At 52.9% G+C, this 22236-nt stretch overlaps 9 protein-coding genes across 9 annotated transcripts; 4 read left to right on the top strand and 5 right to left on the bottom strand.

Annotated features, from left to right (window-relative positions):
- Nucleotides 1–590: 590 nt before the first annotated feature.
- A1O7_05326 (uncharacterized protein) lies at nt 591–1007 on the top strand. The gene has a single exon (XM_007759336.1). It carries the CDS (start codon nt 608–610, stop codon nt 842–844), a length of 237 nt encoding a protein of 78 aa, XP_007757526.1. The 5' UTR covers nt 591–607; the 3' UTR covers nt 845–1007.
- Nucleotides 1008–1571: 564 nt separating this feature from the next.
- Nucleotides 1572–3014, bottom strand: A1O7_05325 (acyl-CoA desaturase; the record flags this gene model as incomplete). Its single annotated transcript, XM_007759335.1, has 1 exon — nt 1572–3014. The coding sequence occupies one exon, from the start codon at nt 3012–3014 to the stop codon at nt 1572–1574; it is 1443 nt and encodes a 480-aa protein (XP_007757525.1).
- Nucleotides 3015–4819: 1805 nt separating this feature from the next.
- Nucleotides 4820–5341, bottom strand: A1O7_05324 (uncharacterized protein; the record flags this gene model as incomplete). Its single annotated transcript, XM_007759334.1, has 1 exon — nt 4820–5341. One exon carries the CDS (start codon nt 5339–5341, stop codon nt 4820–4822), a length of 522 nt encoding a protein of 173 aa, XP_007757524.1.
- A 1160-nt stretch (nt 5342–6501) lies between these two features.
- A1O7_05323 (uncharacterized protein) lies at nt 6502–8052 on the bottom strand (the record flags this gene model as incomplete). Its single annotated transcript, XM_007759333.1, has 3 exons — nt 6502–7031; nt 7090–7126; nt 7261–8052. The coding sequence occupies 3 exons, from the start codon at nt 8050–8052 to the stop codon at nt 6502–6504; spliced, it is 1359 nt and encodes a 452-aa protein (XP_007757523.1).
- Nucleotides 8053–10047: 1995 nt separating this feature from the next.
- A1O7_05322 (uncharacterized protein) lies at nt 10048–11580 on the top strand (the record flags this gene model as incomplete). The annotated part of the gene is made up of 1 exon (XM_007759332.1): nt 10048–11580. The coding sequence occupies one exon, from the start codon at nt 10048–10050 to the stop codon at nt 11578–11580; it is 1533 nt and encodes a 510-aa protein (XP_007757522.1).
- An 843-nt stretch (nt 11581–12423) lies between these two features.
- A1O7_05321 (uncharacterized protein) lies at nt 12424–13701 on the bottom strand (the record flags this gene model as incomplete). Its single annotated transcript, XM_007759331.1, has 2 exons — nt 12424–13621; nt 13673–13701. The coding sequence occupies 2 exons, from the start codon at nt 13699–13701 to the stop codon at nt 12424–12426; spliced, it is 1227 nt and encodes a 408-aa protein (XP_007757521.1).
- Nucleotides 13702–14469: 768 nt separating this feature from the next.
- On the top strand, nt 14470–15483 carry A1O7_05320 (uncharacterized protein; the record flags this gene model as incomplete). Its single annotated transcript, XM_007759330.1, has 1 exon — nt 14470–15483. One exon carries the CDS (start codon nt 14470–14472, stop codon nt 15481–15483), a length of 1014 nt encoding a protein of 337 aa, XP_007757520.1.
- An 821-nt stretch (nt 15484–16304) lies between these two features.
- A1O7_05319 (uncharacterized protein) lies at nt 16305–16991 on the top strand (the record flags this gene model as incomplete). Its single annotated transcript, XM_007759329.1, has 1 exon — nt 16305–16991. One exon carries the CDS (start codon nt 16305–16307, stop codon nt 16989–16991), a length of 687 nt encoding a protein of 228 aa, XP_007757519.1.
- Nucleotides 16992–18702: 1711 nt separating this feature from the next.
- A1O7_05318 (uncharacterized protein) lies at nt 18703–21186 on the bottom strand (the record flags this gene model as incomplete). Its single annotated transcript, XM_007759328.1, has 6 exons — nt 18703–19497; nt 19555–19812; nt 19859–20140; nt 20187–20678; nt 20732–21003; nt 21084–21186. The coding sequence occupies 6 exons, from the start codon at nt 21184–21186 to the stop codon at nt 18703–18705; spliced, it is 2202 nt and encodes a 733-aa protein (XP_007757518.1).
- Nucleotides 21187–22236: the final 1050 nt, after the last annotated feature.

Genomic DNA, 22236 nt, shown 5'->3' with positions numbered 1-22236 from the left:
ATGAACTCTCAGCTGTGTGACTATCTTGTCTTGGCTGTTGACGGAAATGAACCGCCAAGGAAAGCAAAGGCTTGGTAGGCATCCGAACTTGGGACTGTTCGCGAACACCCGTCGAAGGCCATACCCTACAAAGTCGACGAAGAGGAATGGCGATAAGATTGATGATTGATTCTCCAGTAGCCTTAAAACGGCCATGGCCATGGCAAACATCCTCTGATGGCTAAGCGCAGGACAATACGCTCTTGATCTCGAAAAGCACGATCAACCACAGGCCTGACTAGCTCCAGCCTCACCAATCCAACAGTCTCGTTGAGAGCGCGCAGGCTGAGCACCTCCACGGCGTTGACATGGACGATATCACGGCTCTTCTGAAGCAACTGCAGCGCTCTATCGATGAGCGTGGGGATCAGCTGCTCGTTTTTCTCAACCACAGTGAAGCTGTACGTGTGTCCCGTCCTTTGACTCTGTCCAGAGCATAAAGGAGCCAGCGAGCGAGCGCCAATGTTAGTTTCGCGATAGCTCGGCGGGTGTATACATGGGTCTAACAAAGGAACCGCGATTTCAAGGAACGCAGATACCATGATTCTATCGGTAAAGTCGTCCACACATGGTGGCTACAGTATCTCACCGGTCTGGTGGGAGTCTCAACACTTGGAGCATCCATCACGTTCGGCGTCCTCACGACGTCTACCGAAGCCGGACCGTCATCCAGCCCTTTTGCCCCAGGCACTGTCCGGACCTTTCTTGCGACTGCTTTCCTCCTCTTCCTCGTAGTAATCGGCCTGGGAAACATGGTGTTCTTCCTCCTGTTCTTCCACGAGAAAGAATACTTTGGAACCGATGATGCATTCAATCAGAGAGTGAGGATATTGTGCATACCGGGACAGTTCAGGACATGGCTTCATTTCTGCAACCTCTTGATCACCACGACTATGCTGGCGGCCTTTGTGGTTTTGGCGTTAGTGATTGTGGCGTACTCTCAGAAGGTCGGATGGGTCGCGGTGGGAACTATTATTGTGTATGCGATTCTCTTCTGGGTACTGTGGTGTTACAAGCTCCGGGATTCTTAAGAGATTTCGCCCCGAAGTGGCCAGGCTTGACAGGCTCTTTTGGCTGGCTGGCTGCACTGAGGCTACGCCAGTACATCGGACTTTCTGCATGGAAAACAATGGTTCGGCTCCAGAGAGCAAATGTGGCTTGCCTTGCACCAACGAAGGTGTGCATTGTTGGCAAGGGCAGTAGTCAAGATGTCAAATGAGGGCTGGGCTCGGCAACTCTTGCTCTGAAGTAACAGTCAAAGCACGATAATGACGTGGTCACAACTAGATCGAAACGGCGTATGTTAAAAACGCCTGGAAAAAAGATGTATGGAAAAGGTCAAGGTATCGCAATGGTATTGTGATATTTCAATGCTTTGCAGCATGAAGCCTTGAAAAGGCTCTATCTCATCACTCTCTCAGAGCCAATCTCGTTCGGTGTATCCTTGAACCAATGCGCCCATCAACGCCCTACAGAATTGTACATGTCGCTTGCAGATAAGTATGTTTCGTAATGATCATAAGCAATCTAGCTCACGCCGCACCAGCTGTGGGTGTATTCTGAATCACCTTTGTAGGTTGCCAGCCAGCGCGGATGATCCTTTCTCCGCTGGAGTCACGGCTGACCTCGCCTTTGGCCTCCAGTTGGGATCTTCTCCAGATATCCACTTCACCTCCACCACGAATAACACCGACTCTCATAGTAGAGAGCAAGTTGTGGGCGGCATTGCTGTGCATGTAAACACCACCGTTGAACATTGCAGTAGCATCCTTTCCAATGCCGGAGCCGATCATAGCCTTACCGCCAGGATGATCCTTGATGAAGTCCGTCACATCATGGACGATGCCAGCAATTGCGACGAGACCGCGTCCGTTCTTGGTTTGGTCAACGTAGTCGTCCCATTCCATGACAGGCAGTTGCTCAAGTGGAACACCCCAGTCGAGCTTGGAACGCTTCTGGTCAAGCTTTTTCTGCTGTTGCTGTAGACGGCCCTTTTCGATTTCATTGCTGCGGAATTGCTTGAGATCGTATGCGAGGCCGAGCTGCTTGCAGGTCCAGATGAACCATTTGGTGGGATCATATTGATGCCATTCGATGGCGTTCCGGTAATCGGATGGGAACTCGTGGTGGAAGTTGTGGTATCCCTCACCAAGGGTGACGAGGGCTGTGATGACATGGTCACGAGGTGAGTTGCGGTCATCAAATGGCTGATCTCCGAGCCAGTGGGCGAGAGAGTTAACGCAGAAGGTGGCTTGTTGAACGAAGAAGATTCGGAGGATGCCTGCGTAGATGAAACCACCGAGGTAGTCACCCCAGCAAAGCCCGGCAACGATGGTTGGGAAGATCAGACCCATGAACAGGACAACTTTGAGATAGTTCTTGTGTTGCCAGATGACCACCGGGTCTTCGTTGAGGTCCGAAATATCGGTTCTTCCAATTCGTTTGGGGTTCTGCTTCATGATCATCCAGCCGAGATGGGAATACAACAGACCCTTGCGGACAGAGTATGGATCCTTCTCGGTATCGGTATATCTGTGGTGTGCTCGGTGATCTCGTGCCCACCATCTGATAGAACCTTCGACGGCACCGCCACCGACCGCAGCAAGGAATATTCTCAGCGGCAGGGTGGCGGAGTATGAGGTGTGTGCCCATAATCTGTGGTACCCTGCCGTGATTCCCAAGCCAGTTGCAAAGTAGTACAGCACCGAGAAGATGGCGGTCTTCCACTGCAAAGGTGTCCACCAAGCCTGAACGCAACCGTACACAGGAATGCCGATGATGAGGGTGACATTGAGCCAATTGACGTGTTTGTACCAGTTAGACTTCGTCATCGGTGTCTCTGTGATGTGTTGCTTCTTCGGGTCGTACTTTGTATTTCTGTTGGGTTCGGAGGGTTTCGCCATTGTAGGAGGTTGTGGTGACTGGAATTCGGGCTTGACAGCCAGGTCACCAGCCGTGGGTTGTGAGGATGGCATGATTGAAACTTAGATGAGTCAACTAATGCCAGGTGGAAAGGGTGTATGGAGGATGAGAGAGTGAGAGAGGACTGAGAAGAATGAGCCGCAGGGTAATTATATTGAAAGGGTGAGCTTGGCCTGAATCGGCGTTGGTCTGTTTGAGACTTTTCTCAGATATGTTGAGAGGCAATTGTGGGGAAAGGCGGTGGAAAGGGTCAAAGGCAGTTGGTGGTGAAGCCGATGCTCAGTCGAGACAAAGTGAATGGATTAGTTCTTCGGATACCGAGGCGGGATTGGTTGCTGTAAGGTATAAATCATGAGCCGGGGCCGATGAAGGTCCGTCAGAGATTTAGGACTGCAAATCATATTGAGCGGCTTTCCCCTGCCTCATGAGATCTCGTCGGTGGACGCCGCAACACGCAAAACCTGGAGTTGGGAAGCAGCGACGTAAAGTGAAAGGGTTTGATTTTGTTGGGGAACGCAACGTCACCCATTCCAACGGCAAGGGTCCTCGGGCACTATTTGATTGGAGGATCGTGTTCTGTGCCTTGCACTAGAATCACGCTAGAAGCCCAGGCGCATGGATGAGATTTTGAATGGCAGCCGGCTCACTGGGGGTCTTCTGTTTTGCAATTTTCCATCACACAGCATGCCAACGCTGGGTAGGTAACCATTGCAGCGGGGACACTTTCGCACTTTGCATGAGGGCGTCTGTCCTTGATGGCTGATCCAAATTTAGAGGAACACTGCGTACGATTTTGACAGCCTGCAGGAACAGCGCATTCTTCGCAGGACTCTCCACTTTTCAACCCAACCAAACCTAAAAGGGTTCAGAGTCGTCAGATCTCGGGTCTCTGACTCCGAAGCAGAACGCCTAGACCTGGGAGCCTGGGACCTCCGAAACGGTTGGGCTTCGCTCTTCGTATGGCCGGGCGTATTTCGTATACACCGGGCAGCCTTTAAAGCGGCCGCCTTTCCGTCTGTCCGTAAAACACGGATCATTGGCGCCTCCAAGACGACATACAAACACCGGCCCGTACAAACACCGAATGCAGAGTTCATCATATGACATCTGTATACTTCTAGCTTCGGTGGCATGTGCTACAATGCTTCCTGGGTATGACGAGACACGAGTAACACCTCTGAACTCAGGCTTCTGCATGGAGAAACGTCGCCGGGTTGATGCAGGCTATGATTTGGATCATGGATTTGCTTTCACCGTGCTTGATGATAGGTGATCGACCATTAAGGATCGCGATCACGTCTCAAGTCTCAGGGCAGTGCAAATATCGTGGTGAGTTGGCGAGCCTGATGATAGAATCATCGGCTGTTAAAAAATCGAGATGACGCCTCAAATCTTCAAGGCAATGATGATATCAATGTGAACTGGCCGTGCTTGATGATTGAGTGATCGAATATCAAGAATCGAGATGATGCCTCAAATGCTCAGAGCAATGAAGATATCGATGTGAGTTGGAAGTGCCTGATGATAGAATGATCGACCATCAAGAATCGAGATGACGCTTCAAATCTTCGGGGTAATGGAAATATGAAGGTGACTTTGCAACGTGAGCCTATCACGTTCATCCATTGTAACGTCTGAGCTGCAATGCAGTGGTGCATTGGTTGCACTTCGCGACAACGACCATCTCTGCAATTGCATGGCACAGCGTCAGGAGGGTGCGCCTTCAGGAATTCGCGCGATGAGCACGGAGGCACGGCTTGGAAGGGATATGGTCTATTCAGGCCTGGATGATGCCATTGATCTTTGGCATGCTGCCCTCAACCCTCCCTTCTCTCTCAAATGGCCATCTTGCACTGCGTCACCATGGAACAGCTCTTGGCCCAAGATCCATCCCATAGCTCCCCTCCATCCGAAGCTCACTGCCCTGATCCTCCGCCCTCTCTCTAACCTCCGCGCCCACATCACCACCGCCCTTCTTCCACCTCGCATGCAATCTTCTCGCCGCAAACCGGCCCACACCCCATATCCCGGCGGCAACGATGCCCGCTCCTATTGACGGCGGAGCAACCACCCACGCCACTCCGCTGATTGCCCCCCCAATGGCAGTAGCTCCTACGGCCGCCACAATTGACCCTACAGCGATATACTTTGCCCAGCGGACAAGACGCCAGATGATGAATTGTCCGACATAGCGCACCGTGCGCAGTAGTGCTCGCGTGCGCAAACGGGTGGGCCTTTCGGCGTTGGTCGGTGAGATTAGATAGTTGAAGTTTCGCCTTGCGGAAACTAGTGCCGAGTTTGACTGTTGGTTCAGGGCGACGTCTTCGTGCTCGTCGACGTGAGCTGCTTGAGCGGTGTGCCTGCCCCTCGATGGTGCCATTTTGACGTGGAGCCGGGAGCTTGATGTGACTCGTTCGTCGAGGTGTTTACAAATGTGCTCGGAGACAGCTTCAGTCCTGCCAAGCAAAGTATTGATGACATCATGGAACAGGAACGCTGAATTACGTCAGACAACAAAAGGTCGTCAAGTCGTCGAGTCGTGAAACCACCTCATATGGGGTTCTCAACTCGTAGGTGCTATTCCATCCATGTCAGGGTCAGATAATGCTTCCATGTGAGAACTTCTTAGCAGGATGTCTAGTCCGAGCAGGGAGTCGTAGGTAAATGCGAGGGTTGGTCAGGGCACTTGCGTCCCAAGCATTTGTTCACAGCGTGAACGTCTACGTCGCGCAAATGCAAAGAAAAGCGGGACTCCTTGGTGCAACACAACGTGAGATTGCGGAAATGCGAAAAGGCAGCATTCAGCGTTCATTAGAGCGATTCTAAAACCTGACCTCCACCCGTAGTGAGGAAGTGCAGGCATTTGATTAGCCGCCGCAACAACTGCAAGCCCCTCCTACAACATCTGAGCTTCAGAGTCCTCAAACTTGTCTGGCTAGACCGTGACAAGGCTTGCGCGACCTCGCCTTTCTGCCAAAGGTGCATCTGGCCCTCCCTTGCGCACTTGTACATGATGACAAGCCAGTTTTCGGTCATATCACATATCTCACCAAGTACCATAAGTTGGCGACCGAAAAACCGAAGCTGTGAATGAGATCTTTCTCGAGCTGAATTGAGGTTACTCAGGTGATCGTGGCTATAAGACGTGGCAATCTCCGTAATCATGCTAACGCTTGGAACATAGAGAGATTGGGTTCATTCAGACGTGGTTCCCTGTGTTGAGAGCCGCGAAGGTACCGTGATTAACACCGGGGCGGATAGTAGGCGAGGCTCCCCCGTACGCGTTTGTGAACGAAGTGATAGAATATGGCGTCGCACACGGGTCGATTTGGGACCATATTAGGTGCATCTGGCATTCGCAAATTCGTGAAGTCCTGAGGCAGGCTGATACTTGTCCACAGAACGGAAGCCCAGGACATGCTTCTCTAGAGATGTCTTTTTCTTCATATTCGTGTTCATCACCAATAGACATGGCCAGCAGTGGTGTGTGAAGCGCGCCTTCGTATTCGTGAGACTGATGCTGTCAACCGGTGTAGTCCGTCACGAAGTGGTGCTGCATATTTTATGGTAGTCTTTGTACTTCTCTGCTCCCTGCGCAATGATGTCCGTCCATTGCTCCATCGAGCAGCTCGCACCAGGGCCGTCCTGACAGCTAGGTATGGGCCGGGGCGCCGTGTTTGCAATGACTCTTATGTACTCGCCCTCACGCCCGGGCCGACCATCACATGTCATCTTTTCCATGCCGACGTGTCCCAGGAATGGGATGAGATCACTCATTCTCCAAGATCGTGCCCAGTTGATATGGTCCGTTGGGAATTCTTCGACGGCAGAGGAAGACGAGTTGAATATTCCTAATGCTGTTGCCACGAAGGGCGGTACTTCGCGGTGGGTGAAGCTGAGGAAAAAGCGCTGGGGTGACGGCCAACCGGAGCCTGTATCTGGTTCTGAGTGGCTGTCCGGTTCCTTCTCAAGTTGCTGAAAGAGCTCGCTCTGTGTTTTAAGCCAGGGGAAGCCCAGGTACGGTGACAATGGGTTCAAGGGACCGACCATGTGTGAATACTTGAGGTCCCCTGGAGAGGTTAGGACCTGTCTGTGACCAGAGATGAAAGAAGTGGCAGGCCAACTTACAGGCATACTCGTACGCAAAGAACTCCGCGTCAGTGAACTGTAAAGTAGTCAGTACCGGTGTCTATCTCATTGAGACAAATGGTGAGCGGGCATGAAAAGGGACAGCAGGGACATTGACCTCTTTGGTCCCAGGTAAAAGCCGTCATACACAAGTTTTGAGGGACAACTTACAACTGCGCAGATGGGACTTCGTTCGCCTTTGATTGCAGACTCATAACCACAAAGACTCTGCAGGCCAACAACGTCATTGTCACTCAACTCAAACGGGGTGAATCGTGCTAGACGCCCAGACACGTGCGGCGCGTAGTGGTGGACGAAGTCACCCATCTCTTTGGTGCCCGGGATCTTGGTGAAGGCTGAGCAACTCTTGTGAGGGATCAAGCTGTCAAAACTGCCATTATGGTTGTGGAGGAATCGAACAACCTCGATGTCTTCGTGATTCGGAAACGCCTTCGCGACGGCTATCGCAGTGTCAAATGTCCTGGGCTTCTTGTCGGCCAAGATCTTCTTCACGGTGGGCGCCAGCTTGGGATATCGTTTGACAAGGTGACCGCCGACTTTCTTTGCATCTTCTGCACCGGACGGTGTGATGTCCTCTAGATGGTCCTCTAAGATCGGTGAGACCCACGTTGACATGAATTCGAGAGGACCAGACCAGCCCTGTCGGTGCTTCTCTAGCTTCCAGAGGAATGGTTTGATATATTCTTCGTACTCGTCGTCGTTAGCGTAGATGGCAGCATGGCGAACAAGGTATGATGCTGCAGTGACCGTGCAGCCCGGCGGTGCCGCATGTTCGAGACCGAATCCCACGGCGTCGAAGTACGGGGATATGCCCGGAAGATGTAACAGGGGGTCAAACTGGTAGCCTTGGGTATGATCTAGCAGGATTGGTGATTGCGCCGGGTAGACTGGCAGAGCTGCAACACATGAGGCGAGATATAGGACACATGCCAGAAGCGCCATGGTGAAAGCGTTCCACGCCGCCGATACCTTGAGCTTGTCACCGCTTCACCACTATTCAAGCTGTCGACGAGAACCTGTTGTGTGGTACTTGCACAATAAGAGCCAGGAGGAAGCAAAAAGAAACCCGTGAGAGCTTCCTCGAACCGATGACGTCGACAGGTACGCATCTTCACCAGCCACCCAGGAGCCACTTACAGCCACCCATCACCTTTGAATGCTCCGACGCCAGCATTTACAGTAGTTAGTGCACACAATTCGATGATATGCTATGGCATACTCCGTACTGCTGGCCAACTCATGCTCTGCATCTGTTGCGCGCCGCGTGGGAACACGAGATGTGCAATTCCTGGATGGAGTCTACCTTTGAAAGCTGGCATAGACGACGGTAAGACACGTTGACAACTCTCGACGTTGTGATTCTTTGGCGCAACTTTTGAGACATACTGTGGCATGATCCCGGATACTCGCCTGCGAGAATGTCACCACCACACCCTATGATATTCTGAGAGCCGCAAACTATTCTGCTGATAACCCCGCGTTTGATATTAAGGAATTAGCTCGGCCACCCGGCGAGATCGCCTCAGCTCACGCGAAGAACACGAAGCCGAGTACGCGTCCGGTTAGGATGATTCGTGGGAGTAGAATGCTAAGGGTACAAACGAGAGAGCAAGACCTGCTGCCAACATTCTCGACTGGGCCTTTGCTGGGCGCCATGGAAATGGCGGCTGGAACACAGATACTATCGCAAGATGGCCATTGGGGTCAAAATCGTATCGTGGCGAGCGTGGCTCGGATCCAACACCATCATTTGCCACATCAGATATTGTTCGGGCGTGCATATTTAGTGTTTGGAATTGAACAAACTGGATGGATTCTGGTAGTTGTTGCGAGTGTACGCGTACGCATGCGTAAGTGGGGGTTTCATTAGGCCAACTCGATCGCGAAACGATACGCCGCGGGCTGCGATAGGCGATGGCAGAGCCCAGCATCAAGCGGCACCGGCTGCGGTAGAAGAAGGCTTCCGTGAGCTGGAGGGCCACCCCTTCGGCCGCACCTAGGTACCTAGTGATTCGATCACTCGCATGCACGAACAACCACGCCCATGCACGCCCCCTTCCTCCCACGCAGGTGCCCCAGTGGTGTGGTCATCGCGGATCGTTGTTGCTGTTCGAGCCTCCTACTGCACGTGCCCCTGCATCAGATGAGATGTGAATATCTCTGAGGCGGATGATTTTTGCCTGAACCTTCAATCACAAGGGGGATCGATGCGCGTCTCGGTGTGCACATGTTTCCTCGACGATTGAGAGCGTGCATCTTGTTTCGGCGTTGCGACAGCTCGCACAACGCTCTAAAACTGTCTATGTCTTGCCGCCGGACTGTGCCATCACCCTCGTATTCCCGAGGGTCTTGACTCTTGAGCCTGCTTTTCTCTTACATTCGATATCGGGCGCCAATCGAATCAAGACCCCAAAACCCCAAACCGTGTGGATCACTCCACCATCCTGGCTTTCCGAGCAGCCGCAACTCGAAGCAGGTCACAAATCGGGCTGTCAACACCATTGACACCTGTGACAAGTTCTCAAACACGAAACGGTTGCGACACGCTTAAGAGCACAGCCTCACTCGTACTTCCAAATCCTCTCTTCTTCTGTCCCTGCGCCTTTGGCACCTGACCGAGGTTGCCTACTACCACAGACATTCGCCCTTCGAAGTAAGCCATCACTGAGTCGATCCTTCGGCTACGGATGTAAGCATCGACGCCTGGTCACTTACCCATCTACCTGGAGAGAATGAGATCAGGGCCGTGGCCTTGATATATTGAGTCTTCGATTCGCTCCGCTGATCCCAGTCCCATGCATGCCACCTTCAGTCCTATCTGAACGCGACGAGCTGGCCGAATCCTACACGTGTGGTCGAAAAGAGGCGGCTCCAACAATAGTCAGACGTGCGGATAAGTGAGAGGAAGGCGTTGACGGTAACACAATGGCATCCAACATGCGGCGCCTGTCAGGCTATGGAAGATGGCTGGTTGCTACGGTCTCGATACTGTCATTATTCGGCACTAGAGCAGCAGCCCAAACGATTGCGCCGTCCAACAGCACACAGGATCTGTTTCCCTCGTCGACCTCGCCGCGATTTATCATGAACGGCACAGAGTTCTCAAACATCCCCGTGGTGCGGTTGGCTCCCTTGGGACAATATGCTGAGATGTCGCACGACAACTTTCTACGAGTCGACGTGGAAGGACACTTGGTTAATGTCGGCGCCTCCAATGCTAACGATATCGCCGATATTGACCAGTTTTCCTACATGTCTTGTGACCCTGAAGATTATCCGGGCAATCTGGACCCAAGTCAGGTCTTTCGTATAGTGGTCAACTCGCCGCGGGCCAACATTGTGATCCTGTACAGTGAGACCAGCGATCATTGCATTGCAACCGGCCTCGACACCTTGCCAACCATCGGCGGAATCTTGACAACAACCGACACTATGTTGGCATCAAGCCTTGCGGCTTTGAGCCTGACGGAAGAGAGCCCCGGAACGGCAACTATACTGCCGGATCTCAACTCTTACACCAATTCGTCTTCGCCTAGCTGGGGTGGCAATGGCGGTCTGGGTAATTCTCCCACGACTGCCGTTGCCATGATTATACTATATTCCATTACTGGGATCATTACCGCTCTTTTCGTCGTCATTATCGTCACTGGAGCGGTAAGAGCGCACAGACATCCGGAAAGGTATGGACCTCGAAATATTGTGGGAAGAGGAAGGCAAAGTCGGGCAAGGGGCATTGCCCGTGCGATGCTCGAGACACTGCCTATTGTCAAATTTGGTGACCATCAAGACCTTCCCCCGAAACCAGCAGAAGGTTCGGACATTGAAATGAATGCCGGCTCAACTCACCCTCCTTCAATAGACAACGCCGACCCAGCCAACAGGGCCGTGGCAGGTGAAGCGGTCGCTTCGGACACACAGAGTGACAGGGCGCAGGCAGTGATAGCCACCACTAATCCCGATGGAACGGACGCCGAAGGCCACCTAGGCTGCTCAATATGTACCGAGGACTTCAAGAAGGGAGAGGAGGTACGAGTGCTGCCTTGCAACCACAAATTCCACCCTGAATGTGTCGACCCATGGCTGCTGAACGTCAGCGGCACGTGTCCGCTCTGCCGTATCGATTTGAGACCACGAGGTCACGAGATCGAAGGAGAGGAGCGGAGAGGCTCCACCGCTACCGTGGACCAGGACGGGCAACTTCCGCCACCGCTGCCGTCCGGAGCAGGTGATTCTGATGGTACACCTTACCGAGGTGGACGCAGGGAGACGATAGCCAATCTTCGATATCTGGCTCATGGCTCTCGTGCCGAACGGATTGCCGCGCTGAGAGAGATGAGAGTAGAAAGACTTGGATCAAGTCCCGATCAGCCCGCCAATGACGAGGAGCGTTCAGGCCTGGCTAGAAGATTCCGAGAAAGATTTCGGATAAGGACAGAGAGACGGGGGACGACTGCCGAGTCACTGCACTGACCATTTCTCTGTTGGTTTATTGCACCTATTCGAGGCACCTTTGGTCTTTGGTTGCAACCGCAATGAAAAGTTTTGTGCTTCATGGACTTCACGGCATAAGGAAATGATGATTTCGAATCTATGGCGTTACTGTTATTGAGGACACGAAGCGCGGATGTCGGACCCATTTTCAGGTTCTCGTCGTTGGTGCGAGCGTTTTGGGCTAGGTTTTCATGCTTAAAGCAAGCACATTGCGGCGGGTTGGCATACTGTATATTGATGTACGCGACCATGACTGGCAGGGCATATGCACTGATTGAACGAAGACACGGAATATGTATATGGGTGACGGGAGCATGGCATATAGCGAGGGTATCCTACATGATCACCTGCTCGCAATGCAGATAACCTTAGGCCACTCTCTGAAAGTACTCGACCTCAGTTATAAGTGGCTTTCAGTCGTGGATGTACGGAGTACCTTTTCTCACCGTGCCTCATGACCTGAAAACGGTGAGACCGAAGGCACCGGGTAGCAAAATGCTTCGGGTCTCCTATAATACAAGGTACAACAATCGAGGTTCCCAAACTCTGTACCTGTAGTGCCTCAAGGCAGTTATCCACACGAAGATCAAACTGTCGGGGTGCTCTCTTCCTCTTTAAAAGGGTACCCACGTTAAATGCACCGCATGACCGAGTTCTTCACGGTTCATGTCCTCGCTGCGAGTGAAGACTCGGGGCAAGAGGGCAGACACGAAAGGAGAGGAGAATAATCTGGACAGGAGACTGTTTGTTCCACATCATTCTATTGGATTGCTCTCATTCAAGAGATGCCTATGGATCGACATGGGGCCTCGACTTACCATCTCATCTCCGTCGTTCACCTTCTTCTCTTGACCGATCATAACCGCTGCTCATTCCCCTCGAAATCTCCTCTGTCATGTCCCTCGCAGCAGACCAGCCACGCGAAGTCAGCGTGTCTCCGGAATCTCTCCTCCTCTCGCGCTCGCTCCTGTCGTCGTGTCCTTCTCCACCTCCACCCCTGGGAGGGCTTGAGCCAGCAAGCCATCCGCTCACCCCAGCGGCGATCCACCCGCCACTTGTTCGGCGAGGGTCGCGCTCACGCTCGTCAGCTTCATCGTACTCGACGTTTTCAAAAGACTGTTCACTCTTCGACTTCGTTTTGAGCCCGCCCCCAATGGCGAGGCCAGAACCCGAACTTGACGGCCTTTTGCTGTGGTTGCCGCTGCCACTGGCACTTCTGCTTCCGTTCCCGCCACGCTCCCCACGCGGGTCCGAGCCGTATGCGAGATCCAGGTTCTGCTGCTCCTTGTCCAGCATCTTCAACAGGCCTTGTAATCTGTTTTGTTGCGCAGCTATGAAGGAAGCCTTTTCAGCAGTGGATTGTCCAGGAATGTTGTCAAAGTCGAACAGTGAAGGTGGGATATTGATAGACGCTGCATCTGTTGCAGCAGAGCGCTGGGCTGAAGAGGTGGCGAAGGCCGCGCCCGCCAGGTGGGACAGTGTGTTATAGACTGTCGAGGAAGATGTACCTGGTAGGGTGGGCGTGTTCGTCCTTGCGCCGGGCATGGCGAAGCGGGAGAGTAGGTCCGTGGCGTAGGACGCATAGCTTCCAGCACCCGCTCCTTGCTGTTGACCGGCCGCTGCTGCTTCTTGTTGAGGACTCTTCTGGCCCAGAATGCGGTCTCGTGCCCATTCGATTGCAGTATTCAGATAACCCATGCCCATCTTTTGCAGCTTGTCGTGCGTTTCACCAATGAACTGATCAATCTGCGTCTCATGGTGTACAATGTACGGTTCTAGGTAGTCCAGGTATAAAATCTTAGCGCCCTGAGTTTGGGGAAGCACGAGGTAGAGTAGGAATATAAGTCGGAACCATGAATAGAAGGGGATCCAGCCGATGATGAACAGGGTCCAGGATTCGAAGAGAAGGGTCAATGAGAGGATCGTGAAGTATATGAGCCATGGATGGGTCTGGGCAGGGTCGTTCGTCCGTAGGGCTTTGTAGGAGATATATGCGGGAAGGAGGATTGTTGTAACGGAGCTGACTGTGTGAGACTTCGGCTGGAGACGTTGTGCAAAGAAGGGTACTCACGCTATGAGGTCTGCTATGATTCCGAACATGATGAGTTGGCGGTGAAAAGTATCGAGTCCTCGTGGAAGCGGTTGCAAAAGAAGAGCTGCGCTCAGTTCCTCCGAATGCCACAGGCGATGGCAGTAGCAATAAATCAATCATATAGTACAGGTGTCCTCTTTCCCAGGCCCAAGTTGACAGTTCTGCAGTTGACACCGGAGGAGAACAAGTCGGTGTGTGCCTGGAGCTGAGAGAGGCACAAGACCTGGCTGATTGCTACTCCGCACGCACCGCACGGTTTCCACATGCCAGCCTCGTCTATCGATAAGATGAGGGGGTGGTGGACTTGGGTGAAGCAAACAGCCACTGACAACCGTCTCAGGTGTTGATCAACGATTCTCCGTAATCCTGTTCATCCAATCTCAACCTCGTGCCGTGTCGTAAATATCTCGACCATACAATCAAGCCGTGCTTGAACATATTGTCACCTGCCCAGGGAACAAAACAGGGGCAAGTGGCTGATCAGACAGTAGTCCTTGTAGGGGTTTTCCCATTTCTAGCCCTTCTGGCTCTTCTGCCTCGGTTCCCAACTCTGCTGAAGAACGCACACCACTACCGTACGATCACAAGCAGCAAACGGTCTGAACGCAAACGATCCTCTACGTCAACATTGACAGAGAGTGCCTAGTGGGAGCTTGCTCTAGGTGTGACGAGACCGGGACCGCTCGAGGCGGATTGAATATAAATTCTCTTTGCCGCCATTTCCAGCCCAGTACCATTGAACGGAATCTGCTTCACAGCGCATCGGAATATTCAACATGTGCATCGCCCTAATATCGACGGCTCATCCGTCGTACAGGCTGGTTCTGATCGACAACCGTGACGAATACCTCAATCGTCCAACTGATATTGCCCGATGGTGGCCCGAGCCCCATTCCCACGTCCTTGGAGGCCGGGATATGCACCGCGATGTCCACGGTACCTGGCTTGGAGTCACAAAGACGGGTAAGATTGCCGTCTTGACCAACTATCGCGAGGACGTAACTCCGGCTCCAACAGCCGTCAGTCGCGGGGCGATCATCAAGAAGTTTCTCGCAGAGGACGTTGGCCCCGTGGAGGATTTTGTTAAGAACGTTGTCAACACCGGCATTGCAAAGGATGCCGGCGGGTTCAGCCTGGTGTGCGGGCACATCGGCCAGAAGCTCGCCGTTATCTCCAACCGAGCGGAGGATCAGAGCCAGGTTCCCTGGATAGCTGGGGACGTGGTTCAGACGGTCGGCTTAAGCAACGCGACCTTTTCAGACCGCTCGTGGAAAAAGGTGCTCCTAGGAGAGGAGCTGATGCTGAACACTATTCGTCAGAGCGTCGAAAATGGGGAATCCGAAGACCAACTGATCCAAAGATTCCTAGACTTGCTCAGTCACGAAACCCTGCCTAGAGAGGGTAAAGCTGACGACGCTGGTCTCGAGGCATATATATCCGATTTGAGACATTCCATATACGTGCCTGCGTTGGGAAGGAAAGACATGTCTGGTCTCAGGGATGATGAGATCGCTGCCGCAAGAAAGCATGAGAAGGTCGACATTATCGGCCACAACACACCTGTCCGAACTGGTTCTCCAGCTATTAACGGCTCAAACAGGGCAAAGCGGCTCGGCGTCAGCGGACTTTACGGGACTCAGAAGCAGTCAATCATGCTGGCTGATCACCAGGGAAATGTTCGCTTTTTCGAAAGAACACTGTTCGACGAGAATTCGAATCCGGTGCCGGCGGGCAAGGGCGACGTTGATGTGAGGTTCAAGATCCCGAACCCAAGAAAGTCTACCGACTAGTGTCTGCACGCACAATCACAACTTGAGACAAAGACTGCGTAACAGTTCACAGATGCAAAACTTTCCTCTTCAGGCCAATTTTGACACGGCGTGAATAGGTTGAAGGTCGGTGGAAGCTTGCTCTCTCAGCCGGTCCGGGTGAGCTTCCTCTCAGAAATGACAACGATGCATCACTATGATGGCGCCAGTCCAATCTCTAATCGAACCACTGCTTCTGTTATTAGCGATACCCGTGGATTCAGTGGACACTGGGTGCTGACTGTCGGCGGAAGTCGGGCAAAGCCGAACATCACGTTGCCAGAGAGGTCTGTGGCCAAGCTTGGTACCGGGTTGCGACATGCTATCATTCAGCATGGGGAAGTCGATCAAGCTGTGGATGTAACCCGGGAAGAAGACATGGGCATGAACATATCGTTATTGCCATGAGGAGGATCCATGGGTCCTTTTCATTGCTGAACAGCCTTTGTGGCTTTCCACCACAACACCCATATTGCTCGGGATACATCGACAACAATGCCTAAGGACAGTCCATGAATATGGCTCTGAGCATAAAGAACTGGTGCTGATCCACCGACCATGAGACTGAGACAGACAATCAACATCGTCTTCTGCACAATGTTATTGATCCAAGGTGCGGCAGTGTTTGCGACGTGACCACAGCACTCACCACCTGCGCACCTATTTCGCATACCCACAACCGTACATTCGTCTCTGCGCTTCTCCTCGATTTCATCCCGGCAGTCCCTCACAGCGCACATAGCGCGAACCGTTCTTTTATTTGTCTCGCTCTCAGGTCAAGCGTTTACGTCGTCACCGCAGAAATGACTTCTCCTGCACAGATCACCAGTTCCTCACCTTCGAACCTTGTTCTCGTCGACACGAGCAAGCTCTGCGAAACCTGCGCTGCTCAGATTTTACCAGCGGGCCACGGCCACAACAGCGACAGCAACAGCAGCAGCAACAACAACAACAACAACAACAACAACAACCACTACCACCACCACCACAACAACAACAACAGCGAGGGGATCGAGCCCTCAACATCCACATTCACACCACCAGAGACTTCAGAAGCCTCCTCGAGCGTCAGCGCACCTGCTCCGGCACCCACAGCAACAACAGAGGACATCGTCCAACTGATCATGATATCCGAGCTGAGAAGTGCCGAAGAGAAGCTGGAGCAGGGGCATGCCGACCTCGAGGTCGCTCGGAGAGCGTTCAACCACGAACGCCGGGGCGTCTTGGCCTCGATGCGGAACGCAAGGGAGGCCCTCCGCGTCGCCACGGACGGGTACTGGCAGAACACGCACGACCTGTCCGTGGCGATGACGGTCTTCCGACGCGAGAAGCACGAGTTCGAGAACGCGAAGGCGGCGTTGGAAGAGGCGCGCGCGGCGCTCAACACGGAGCGCGAGGCGTTCGAGGCGGAGGTGCAGGCGGCGAACACCAGAGGCGAGAGGAGGAGGAAGATCTGGAGACGACTGACCGGGTGGTTGGGCCGTCAATGAGGGCCGGTGGAGGGTAGGGGAGGAGTGCCAGAGGGCGTGCGTCGACTGGTAGGTCACCAGCACCAGCACGAGCACCAGAGAGGGCCGTTGCCTTGAGCACGGTTACTGAAGACACACAATACATGAAATTGCCCCTCTCTGTGATACGTTCATTCCTGCCTGCTGAGACGTCGTGACAATGCGCCCGAGCTCCACACTGGACCCCAGTTGCTCTCTCGTGTCCTGCCCGTTATACATACCAACCCGGAACTACGACTGTATGAAAATAGCTGGACGCGAGATGATCAAGTACGAAGGGCGCAAGACAGGAGGAGTCTGAGTGCGAGCAGCCATATGAAACCGCAATGAGGAGCGGAAGAAGAGATCCATTTTACCTCACTGGCACAACTTTGCAGTTCTACGCGCTCATATGAGGTATTTTGGGTGGGTGGGTGATGTAAGATCTTAGAATCTCACGTTCATGCCCACATCCACCCCAATGAGACAATCGACGTTGATAGGCCACCACACACCAAAGTACGGGCTCTTGACAAATGCGGGAAAGAATTGGTACAACCGGGTTGTGGAGTGTGTCCGACGCCCACAGATCAGAGGTGCGAGGGTTGCCCACTGGTACGACTGGGCGCGTGTCATCTGGCGTTCAAGCGATAAGCCTACGTACCGACAGACACAGGCTACGCAGATGTCCATGTACGCATTACACATTGACCGAGGGGGACGAGGTCACTAACAATCGACTCTGATTCCGAGGGGATGGGACCTGTCAGTCTTTGCTCTTTCCCGACTCGCGAAAGTGATAGGCAGAAAAGAAGACTGGTCCTGTGGTTGGCATCTAGAAGCACTCTCGTGGTCTTATCCCAGCGACATCGGGCTCAAACTGACAGTGCTGGAGGTTCGGACTGATAATCAGCGTCAACGTGCTCGATTCAGGCCACTCGGACTGCGAGCTGCGAGCATCAACCCCGCCCAGGAAACCTGTCTGAGGCTGTCTCTTTAGTCCGCTGTCAATCGATGGTCCACATCAGTCATAAGCTTCTAGATCTCGACGCAAGAGACCCTCCTCCATAGCAAAGCCAAAGGGATGCTTTCTCAGAGCTTTGTACTTCCCAAGTCAACCATCAACATCGATCTACGTATGATGGCACCACCACCACAGGCAGTACGGATCGAGAGGGACGAAAGGCATGGCGACAAGATCGCAATACTACGAGCGGACGAAGCGCACATCTTGCTTTCTGACTAGTACAGCATGAGCTTACCGTACACGGAAGGTCCCAGAACACCCACATGCCGGTTCGAATTCAGGCGGTTGAAGGGTTCGAGAGAATTCTGGTCTGCAGCCCAGTTGGCCGTAGAAGGCTTCAAAAGGTGGATAGTGGTTTATTCTGGTGATGGAGGTATCAGATGTGCTGTCACTGGTGATTGCGTCGTCTCTGAAGACTGGACTTGGTGTCAGCTGTAAAATTGTGCGCCCGAAGGATGTGGGTTCCTGGTCTTCACGAAAAGGAAACTCAAGCAGTGATTGTGTATTGCGTCGAGGATGGCAATGCGAGTTTAACGCCGTAGAAACAGGAGCCAGATGGATGTTGTTGGCAAGCTCGGATTTCCCCCAAGTCCCGAACCTCGCAAGTAATACTTCCAAGATATGAGAATATCTCAATTTCGCCTCTGGATACTTGAACAGCCAGCAGCAGCAGCTCGAAGTGTTTGCTCACCACAATTCACAGACCGGCTGCTTCTCCTTACACTGGAAGCTCTCCCTAAAATCCCTCGAATTGGCCATGGTACCCAATATTCTCGCAAACTTTGGCGCGTGTGGATCCAGATAGATCCTCTGGATGGCCGTTTCCTTCCTGGTCTTCCCGCACCACCAATTGGCATAGTTGACAAAGAAGAGCTGCTCCTGTGTGAAGAAATCAAGCCCAGGAAGATCTTGGTTCGGAGTCTCCGCCGCACGTTTCTGCCACGCTTTGAATGCAGCTGCGAGCCCACCAGCGTCGGCGATGTTCTCACCCAAAGTCAATCGGCCGTTGACGTGCAGAGGCTTGCCATCCGGGCCGTCGACTGTAAAGTTGGCGTACTGCTCGACGAAGCACTCGGCTCGTTTCTTGAAGTTCTCCACCGTCTTGTCCGTCCACCAGTCCGTGAAATTGCCATTCTGATCATAGTGGCGGCCTGTGGAGTCGAATGCGTGGGAGAGTTCGTGGCCGGAGACCGAGCCGAAAGCACCGTATGATAGGTATTGAGGCACATTCACGTCGAAGACGGGGAACTGCATTATTCCTGCTGGAAAGACAATTTCGTTGCCAGGGGGATTATAGTACGCATTGACCGTGGGAACAGTCATACCCCATTGATCCCGGTCAACAGGCTTGCCAAGAGCAGCCCATTCCTCCTTGACTTCGTTTCGGACGAGAGATAGTGCGTTTTCGAAATACGTGGTTGAGTTAATGTTGACCGAGGAGTAATACTTCTTCAATGTCTCGGGGTCCAGGATGTTCGGGCTCTGCAGAGGCAATGTTCAGCTCAAGTTCATCGGCATACGTGCTCGGCAGAAGAATACCTTGTCAGGATATCCAATCTTCTGGACGATGTTGTGGACCTTCGAAACTGCCAGGTCGATGACCTCCTTCTCCATCCACTCAGTGATCTTGAGCTTCTCGATAAACTGATCCTTGATATCGGTAACGATCCGGTCACCAAATGCCTTGGCTTCGGCTGAGAAGGCTTTTTCCACGAAGAAGCGGCTCAGAATCCAGCCCAGCCCTGAGTCAACGTGACGAACACATTTCCTCCACCGTTCTGGCTTCGTGTCCGGATCCTGTAGATGGTTAGCAATCGGAACATGAGTTGAGAAGCTGACGTACCTGTCCCGACAGGTCGTTTTGGAATCTTTCAATAGGCACGACCGCGTCTGCTTCGATGAAACTGTAGTACGACTGGATGGTCTTCCAAACGAAATACGCGTGGAGCGTGTCTTCCGGAGTGCCAGACACCAGCTTGCTGAGATCTTTCAAATATTGCGGCGCCATGACGATGATGCGATTCGGCTTGTAATCTGACGGCACAAGCTCGTGGAGGACTTTGGAGAGCTTCAGCTCTGGTGCTAAAGCCTCAGCATCCTTCAATGACATTGGGTTGTAGTATTTCTGCAGATGTCAGTACGGGCGAACAAGCTGGCATTATCCGACTCACAGTCACGTCGTCGCGATCCTCTGCATCTGGGGTAGCAGCTGCGATCTTCTTCTCGAACTCGACCAGAGCATGAGTATCCACGTGTTGCAGAGCTCCTTGCGACTGAAGGGAAGAGAAGACTTCGGACGCAGTGGCTTCATACTTCTTGAGGATCTTCTCATCTTCATACAACTCCTTCGCAGGTAAGCCGACACTCCATGGAGCCGAGACGGAAACAACCACGGTGTCTGGATCCTTGTCGTCTGCGCCGGTCCCGGCAGAGATTAAGGTGGATTGTCCAGTCTTGAGCGCGTATAACACTGTGGAAGAGAGGCCTCCAGAAGAGAAATGCTTCGACGTCTCGTTGAGTATGTCGAGCAGGGGAGCAATACCGAGCTTTTTGACAGTCTCCTCGTTCAAACAAGCATCGTAAGCTGCTTTGAGTTTATTGAAGTTGTCCTTGTCAGTGGAGCTGCTGGCACCCTCAAGGCCTTGAGACGAGAGGTAAGAATACTGAGGCGCTGGTTAGCATCGGTCCATGACAGAGGTTCCGCTTATGAACATACCGCTGAGTCACCGGGATGTGGAGCTTCGAGGATGTGGCGTAACAGTGTCTGGGAGTTCTCTGACATGATGGTGCCGGTGAAGGCATCGCCTTGGTCGGGGCGAAGATCATGACGGTCCCGCCAGCCTCCGCAAACCAGCTCTTCGAAGTCGGTACATGGGTCGATGTTCTTGTAGTCCGGGTGGAGGTTGTACAGCAACTCCGAAGAAGCGTGGACGCAAGCAGGAGTCAGACAGATGTCGGCCTCATTAGAGCGCTCTTCTTCAATATAGCCTTCGAAACGTTAAGCCCCGTTACGGAATGCTGATCTGGAAAGTGGCATACCTCGAAAAGGGTGTCGCTCATTCTCTGACCAGCTTTCTCTCCATCGAACGAATGATGGGTGATCCCAGAATAATAGACAGCTTCCTCCCAGTGCGACAGCCACCAAAATGACGTAGAGATACCAAGGAACATGTTCTTCACGTCGACGCTCCTCGCAGCAGCGGCAGCAAGCGCCTACCGCAGGTAAGTTGTTTTCCTCATCTCGGAGCAGCGGTGTGGTTTCTTTTGGATGGTGGCATCCCTCATACGGCGGAGGGGATGTCATTTTAAGTCACAACAGCAACCGAAAACTTTGATGTTGCAAGTTGGTTCTGTTGAGATATTGATGAAGACGCAAGGTCAAAAGAGAGCACGTCTGGCAATGGAAGCCTGTTGCTGTCCAACGCGATCCCCGCATTGAGCTTAGTGGCACCGATCGTCACTGCAGGCACAGCTTCAAGCCTGCAGCAGCAGGAGCTCTCGGCGCGGGGAAGCCTGGACGTCTAAGTTTAGGCGTGCAGCAGCTTCACGCCAGCACCAACCGAGAATACTCTCACGTGCCCCCTACGGAGTACGGAGTAGTCAGGATGCATTCACTTAGTACTCCGTACCCACCGAGGGACCTCGTATTCACATACCTGGAAGCTTTCGTTGATTGTCAGTTTTCCACCTCTCAGCACCGTACAAAGTCATAGTGTCATCTTTCTGCAATACTCAAACCCCGGGGCTAGAACTCGACCGGTCTACCCCTGTGTCCGAAGGCATGCAGCTGATATCAGCCAGGCGGAGCACTCATTTCGTGGTGAACGAGCTCAATAGCTTCAAGCGCCGATGGCAGCCACAAAACATGATGTCAGTCGTGAGGCAGATGCATCTTACCGAAGTACCTATGTAGGGTGTCTCCGGTCTTCTTGCCAATTGGATCTTTGGCGCAACCCTGGAAAGAAACGGCATAAGCCCGTACGCGGACATTCGTTTGTCGGATGGTCGGACGACGGCATATCGGATGGTCAAGTTGAGCCCCTACACTCCCTTGAGATGCCCGTGCCCTTTCCAGAACGAAAACATATAACCAAGCAATATTCCTGCTCTCGACATGCGACTCACAACCAGAAGACAACCAGCCGAAGCCATCCAGACGAGGTTCTCGCCAAGACCACCAAAACCAAAGGTCGTATCTGGAGCCAACCGGCCATCTGATCT

Source organism: Cladophialophora yegresii (assembly GCF_000585515.1).
Source record: "Cladophialophora yegresii CBS 114405 chromosome Unknown aczIN-supercont1.4, whole genome shotgun sequence".
Classification (NCBI taxonomy): Eukaryota; Fungi; Ascomycota; class Eurotiomycetes; order Chaetothyriales; family Herpotrichiellaceae; genus Cladophialophora; species Cladophialophora yegresii.
This window is presented reverse-complemented; position numbering and strand designations above follow the sequence as displayed.

Coding starts and splice junctions, on each gene's coding strand:
- A1O7_05326 (XM_007759336.1), top strand. CDS start 608: ATGGTGGCTACAGTATCTCACCGGTCTGGTGGGAGTCTCAACACTTGG.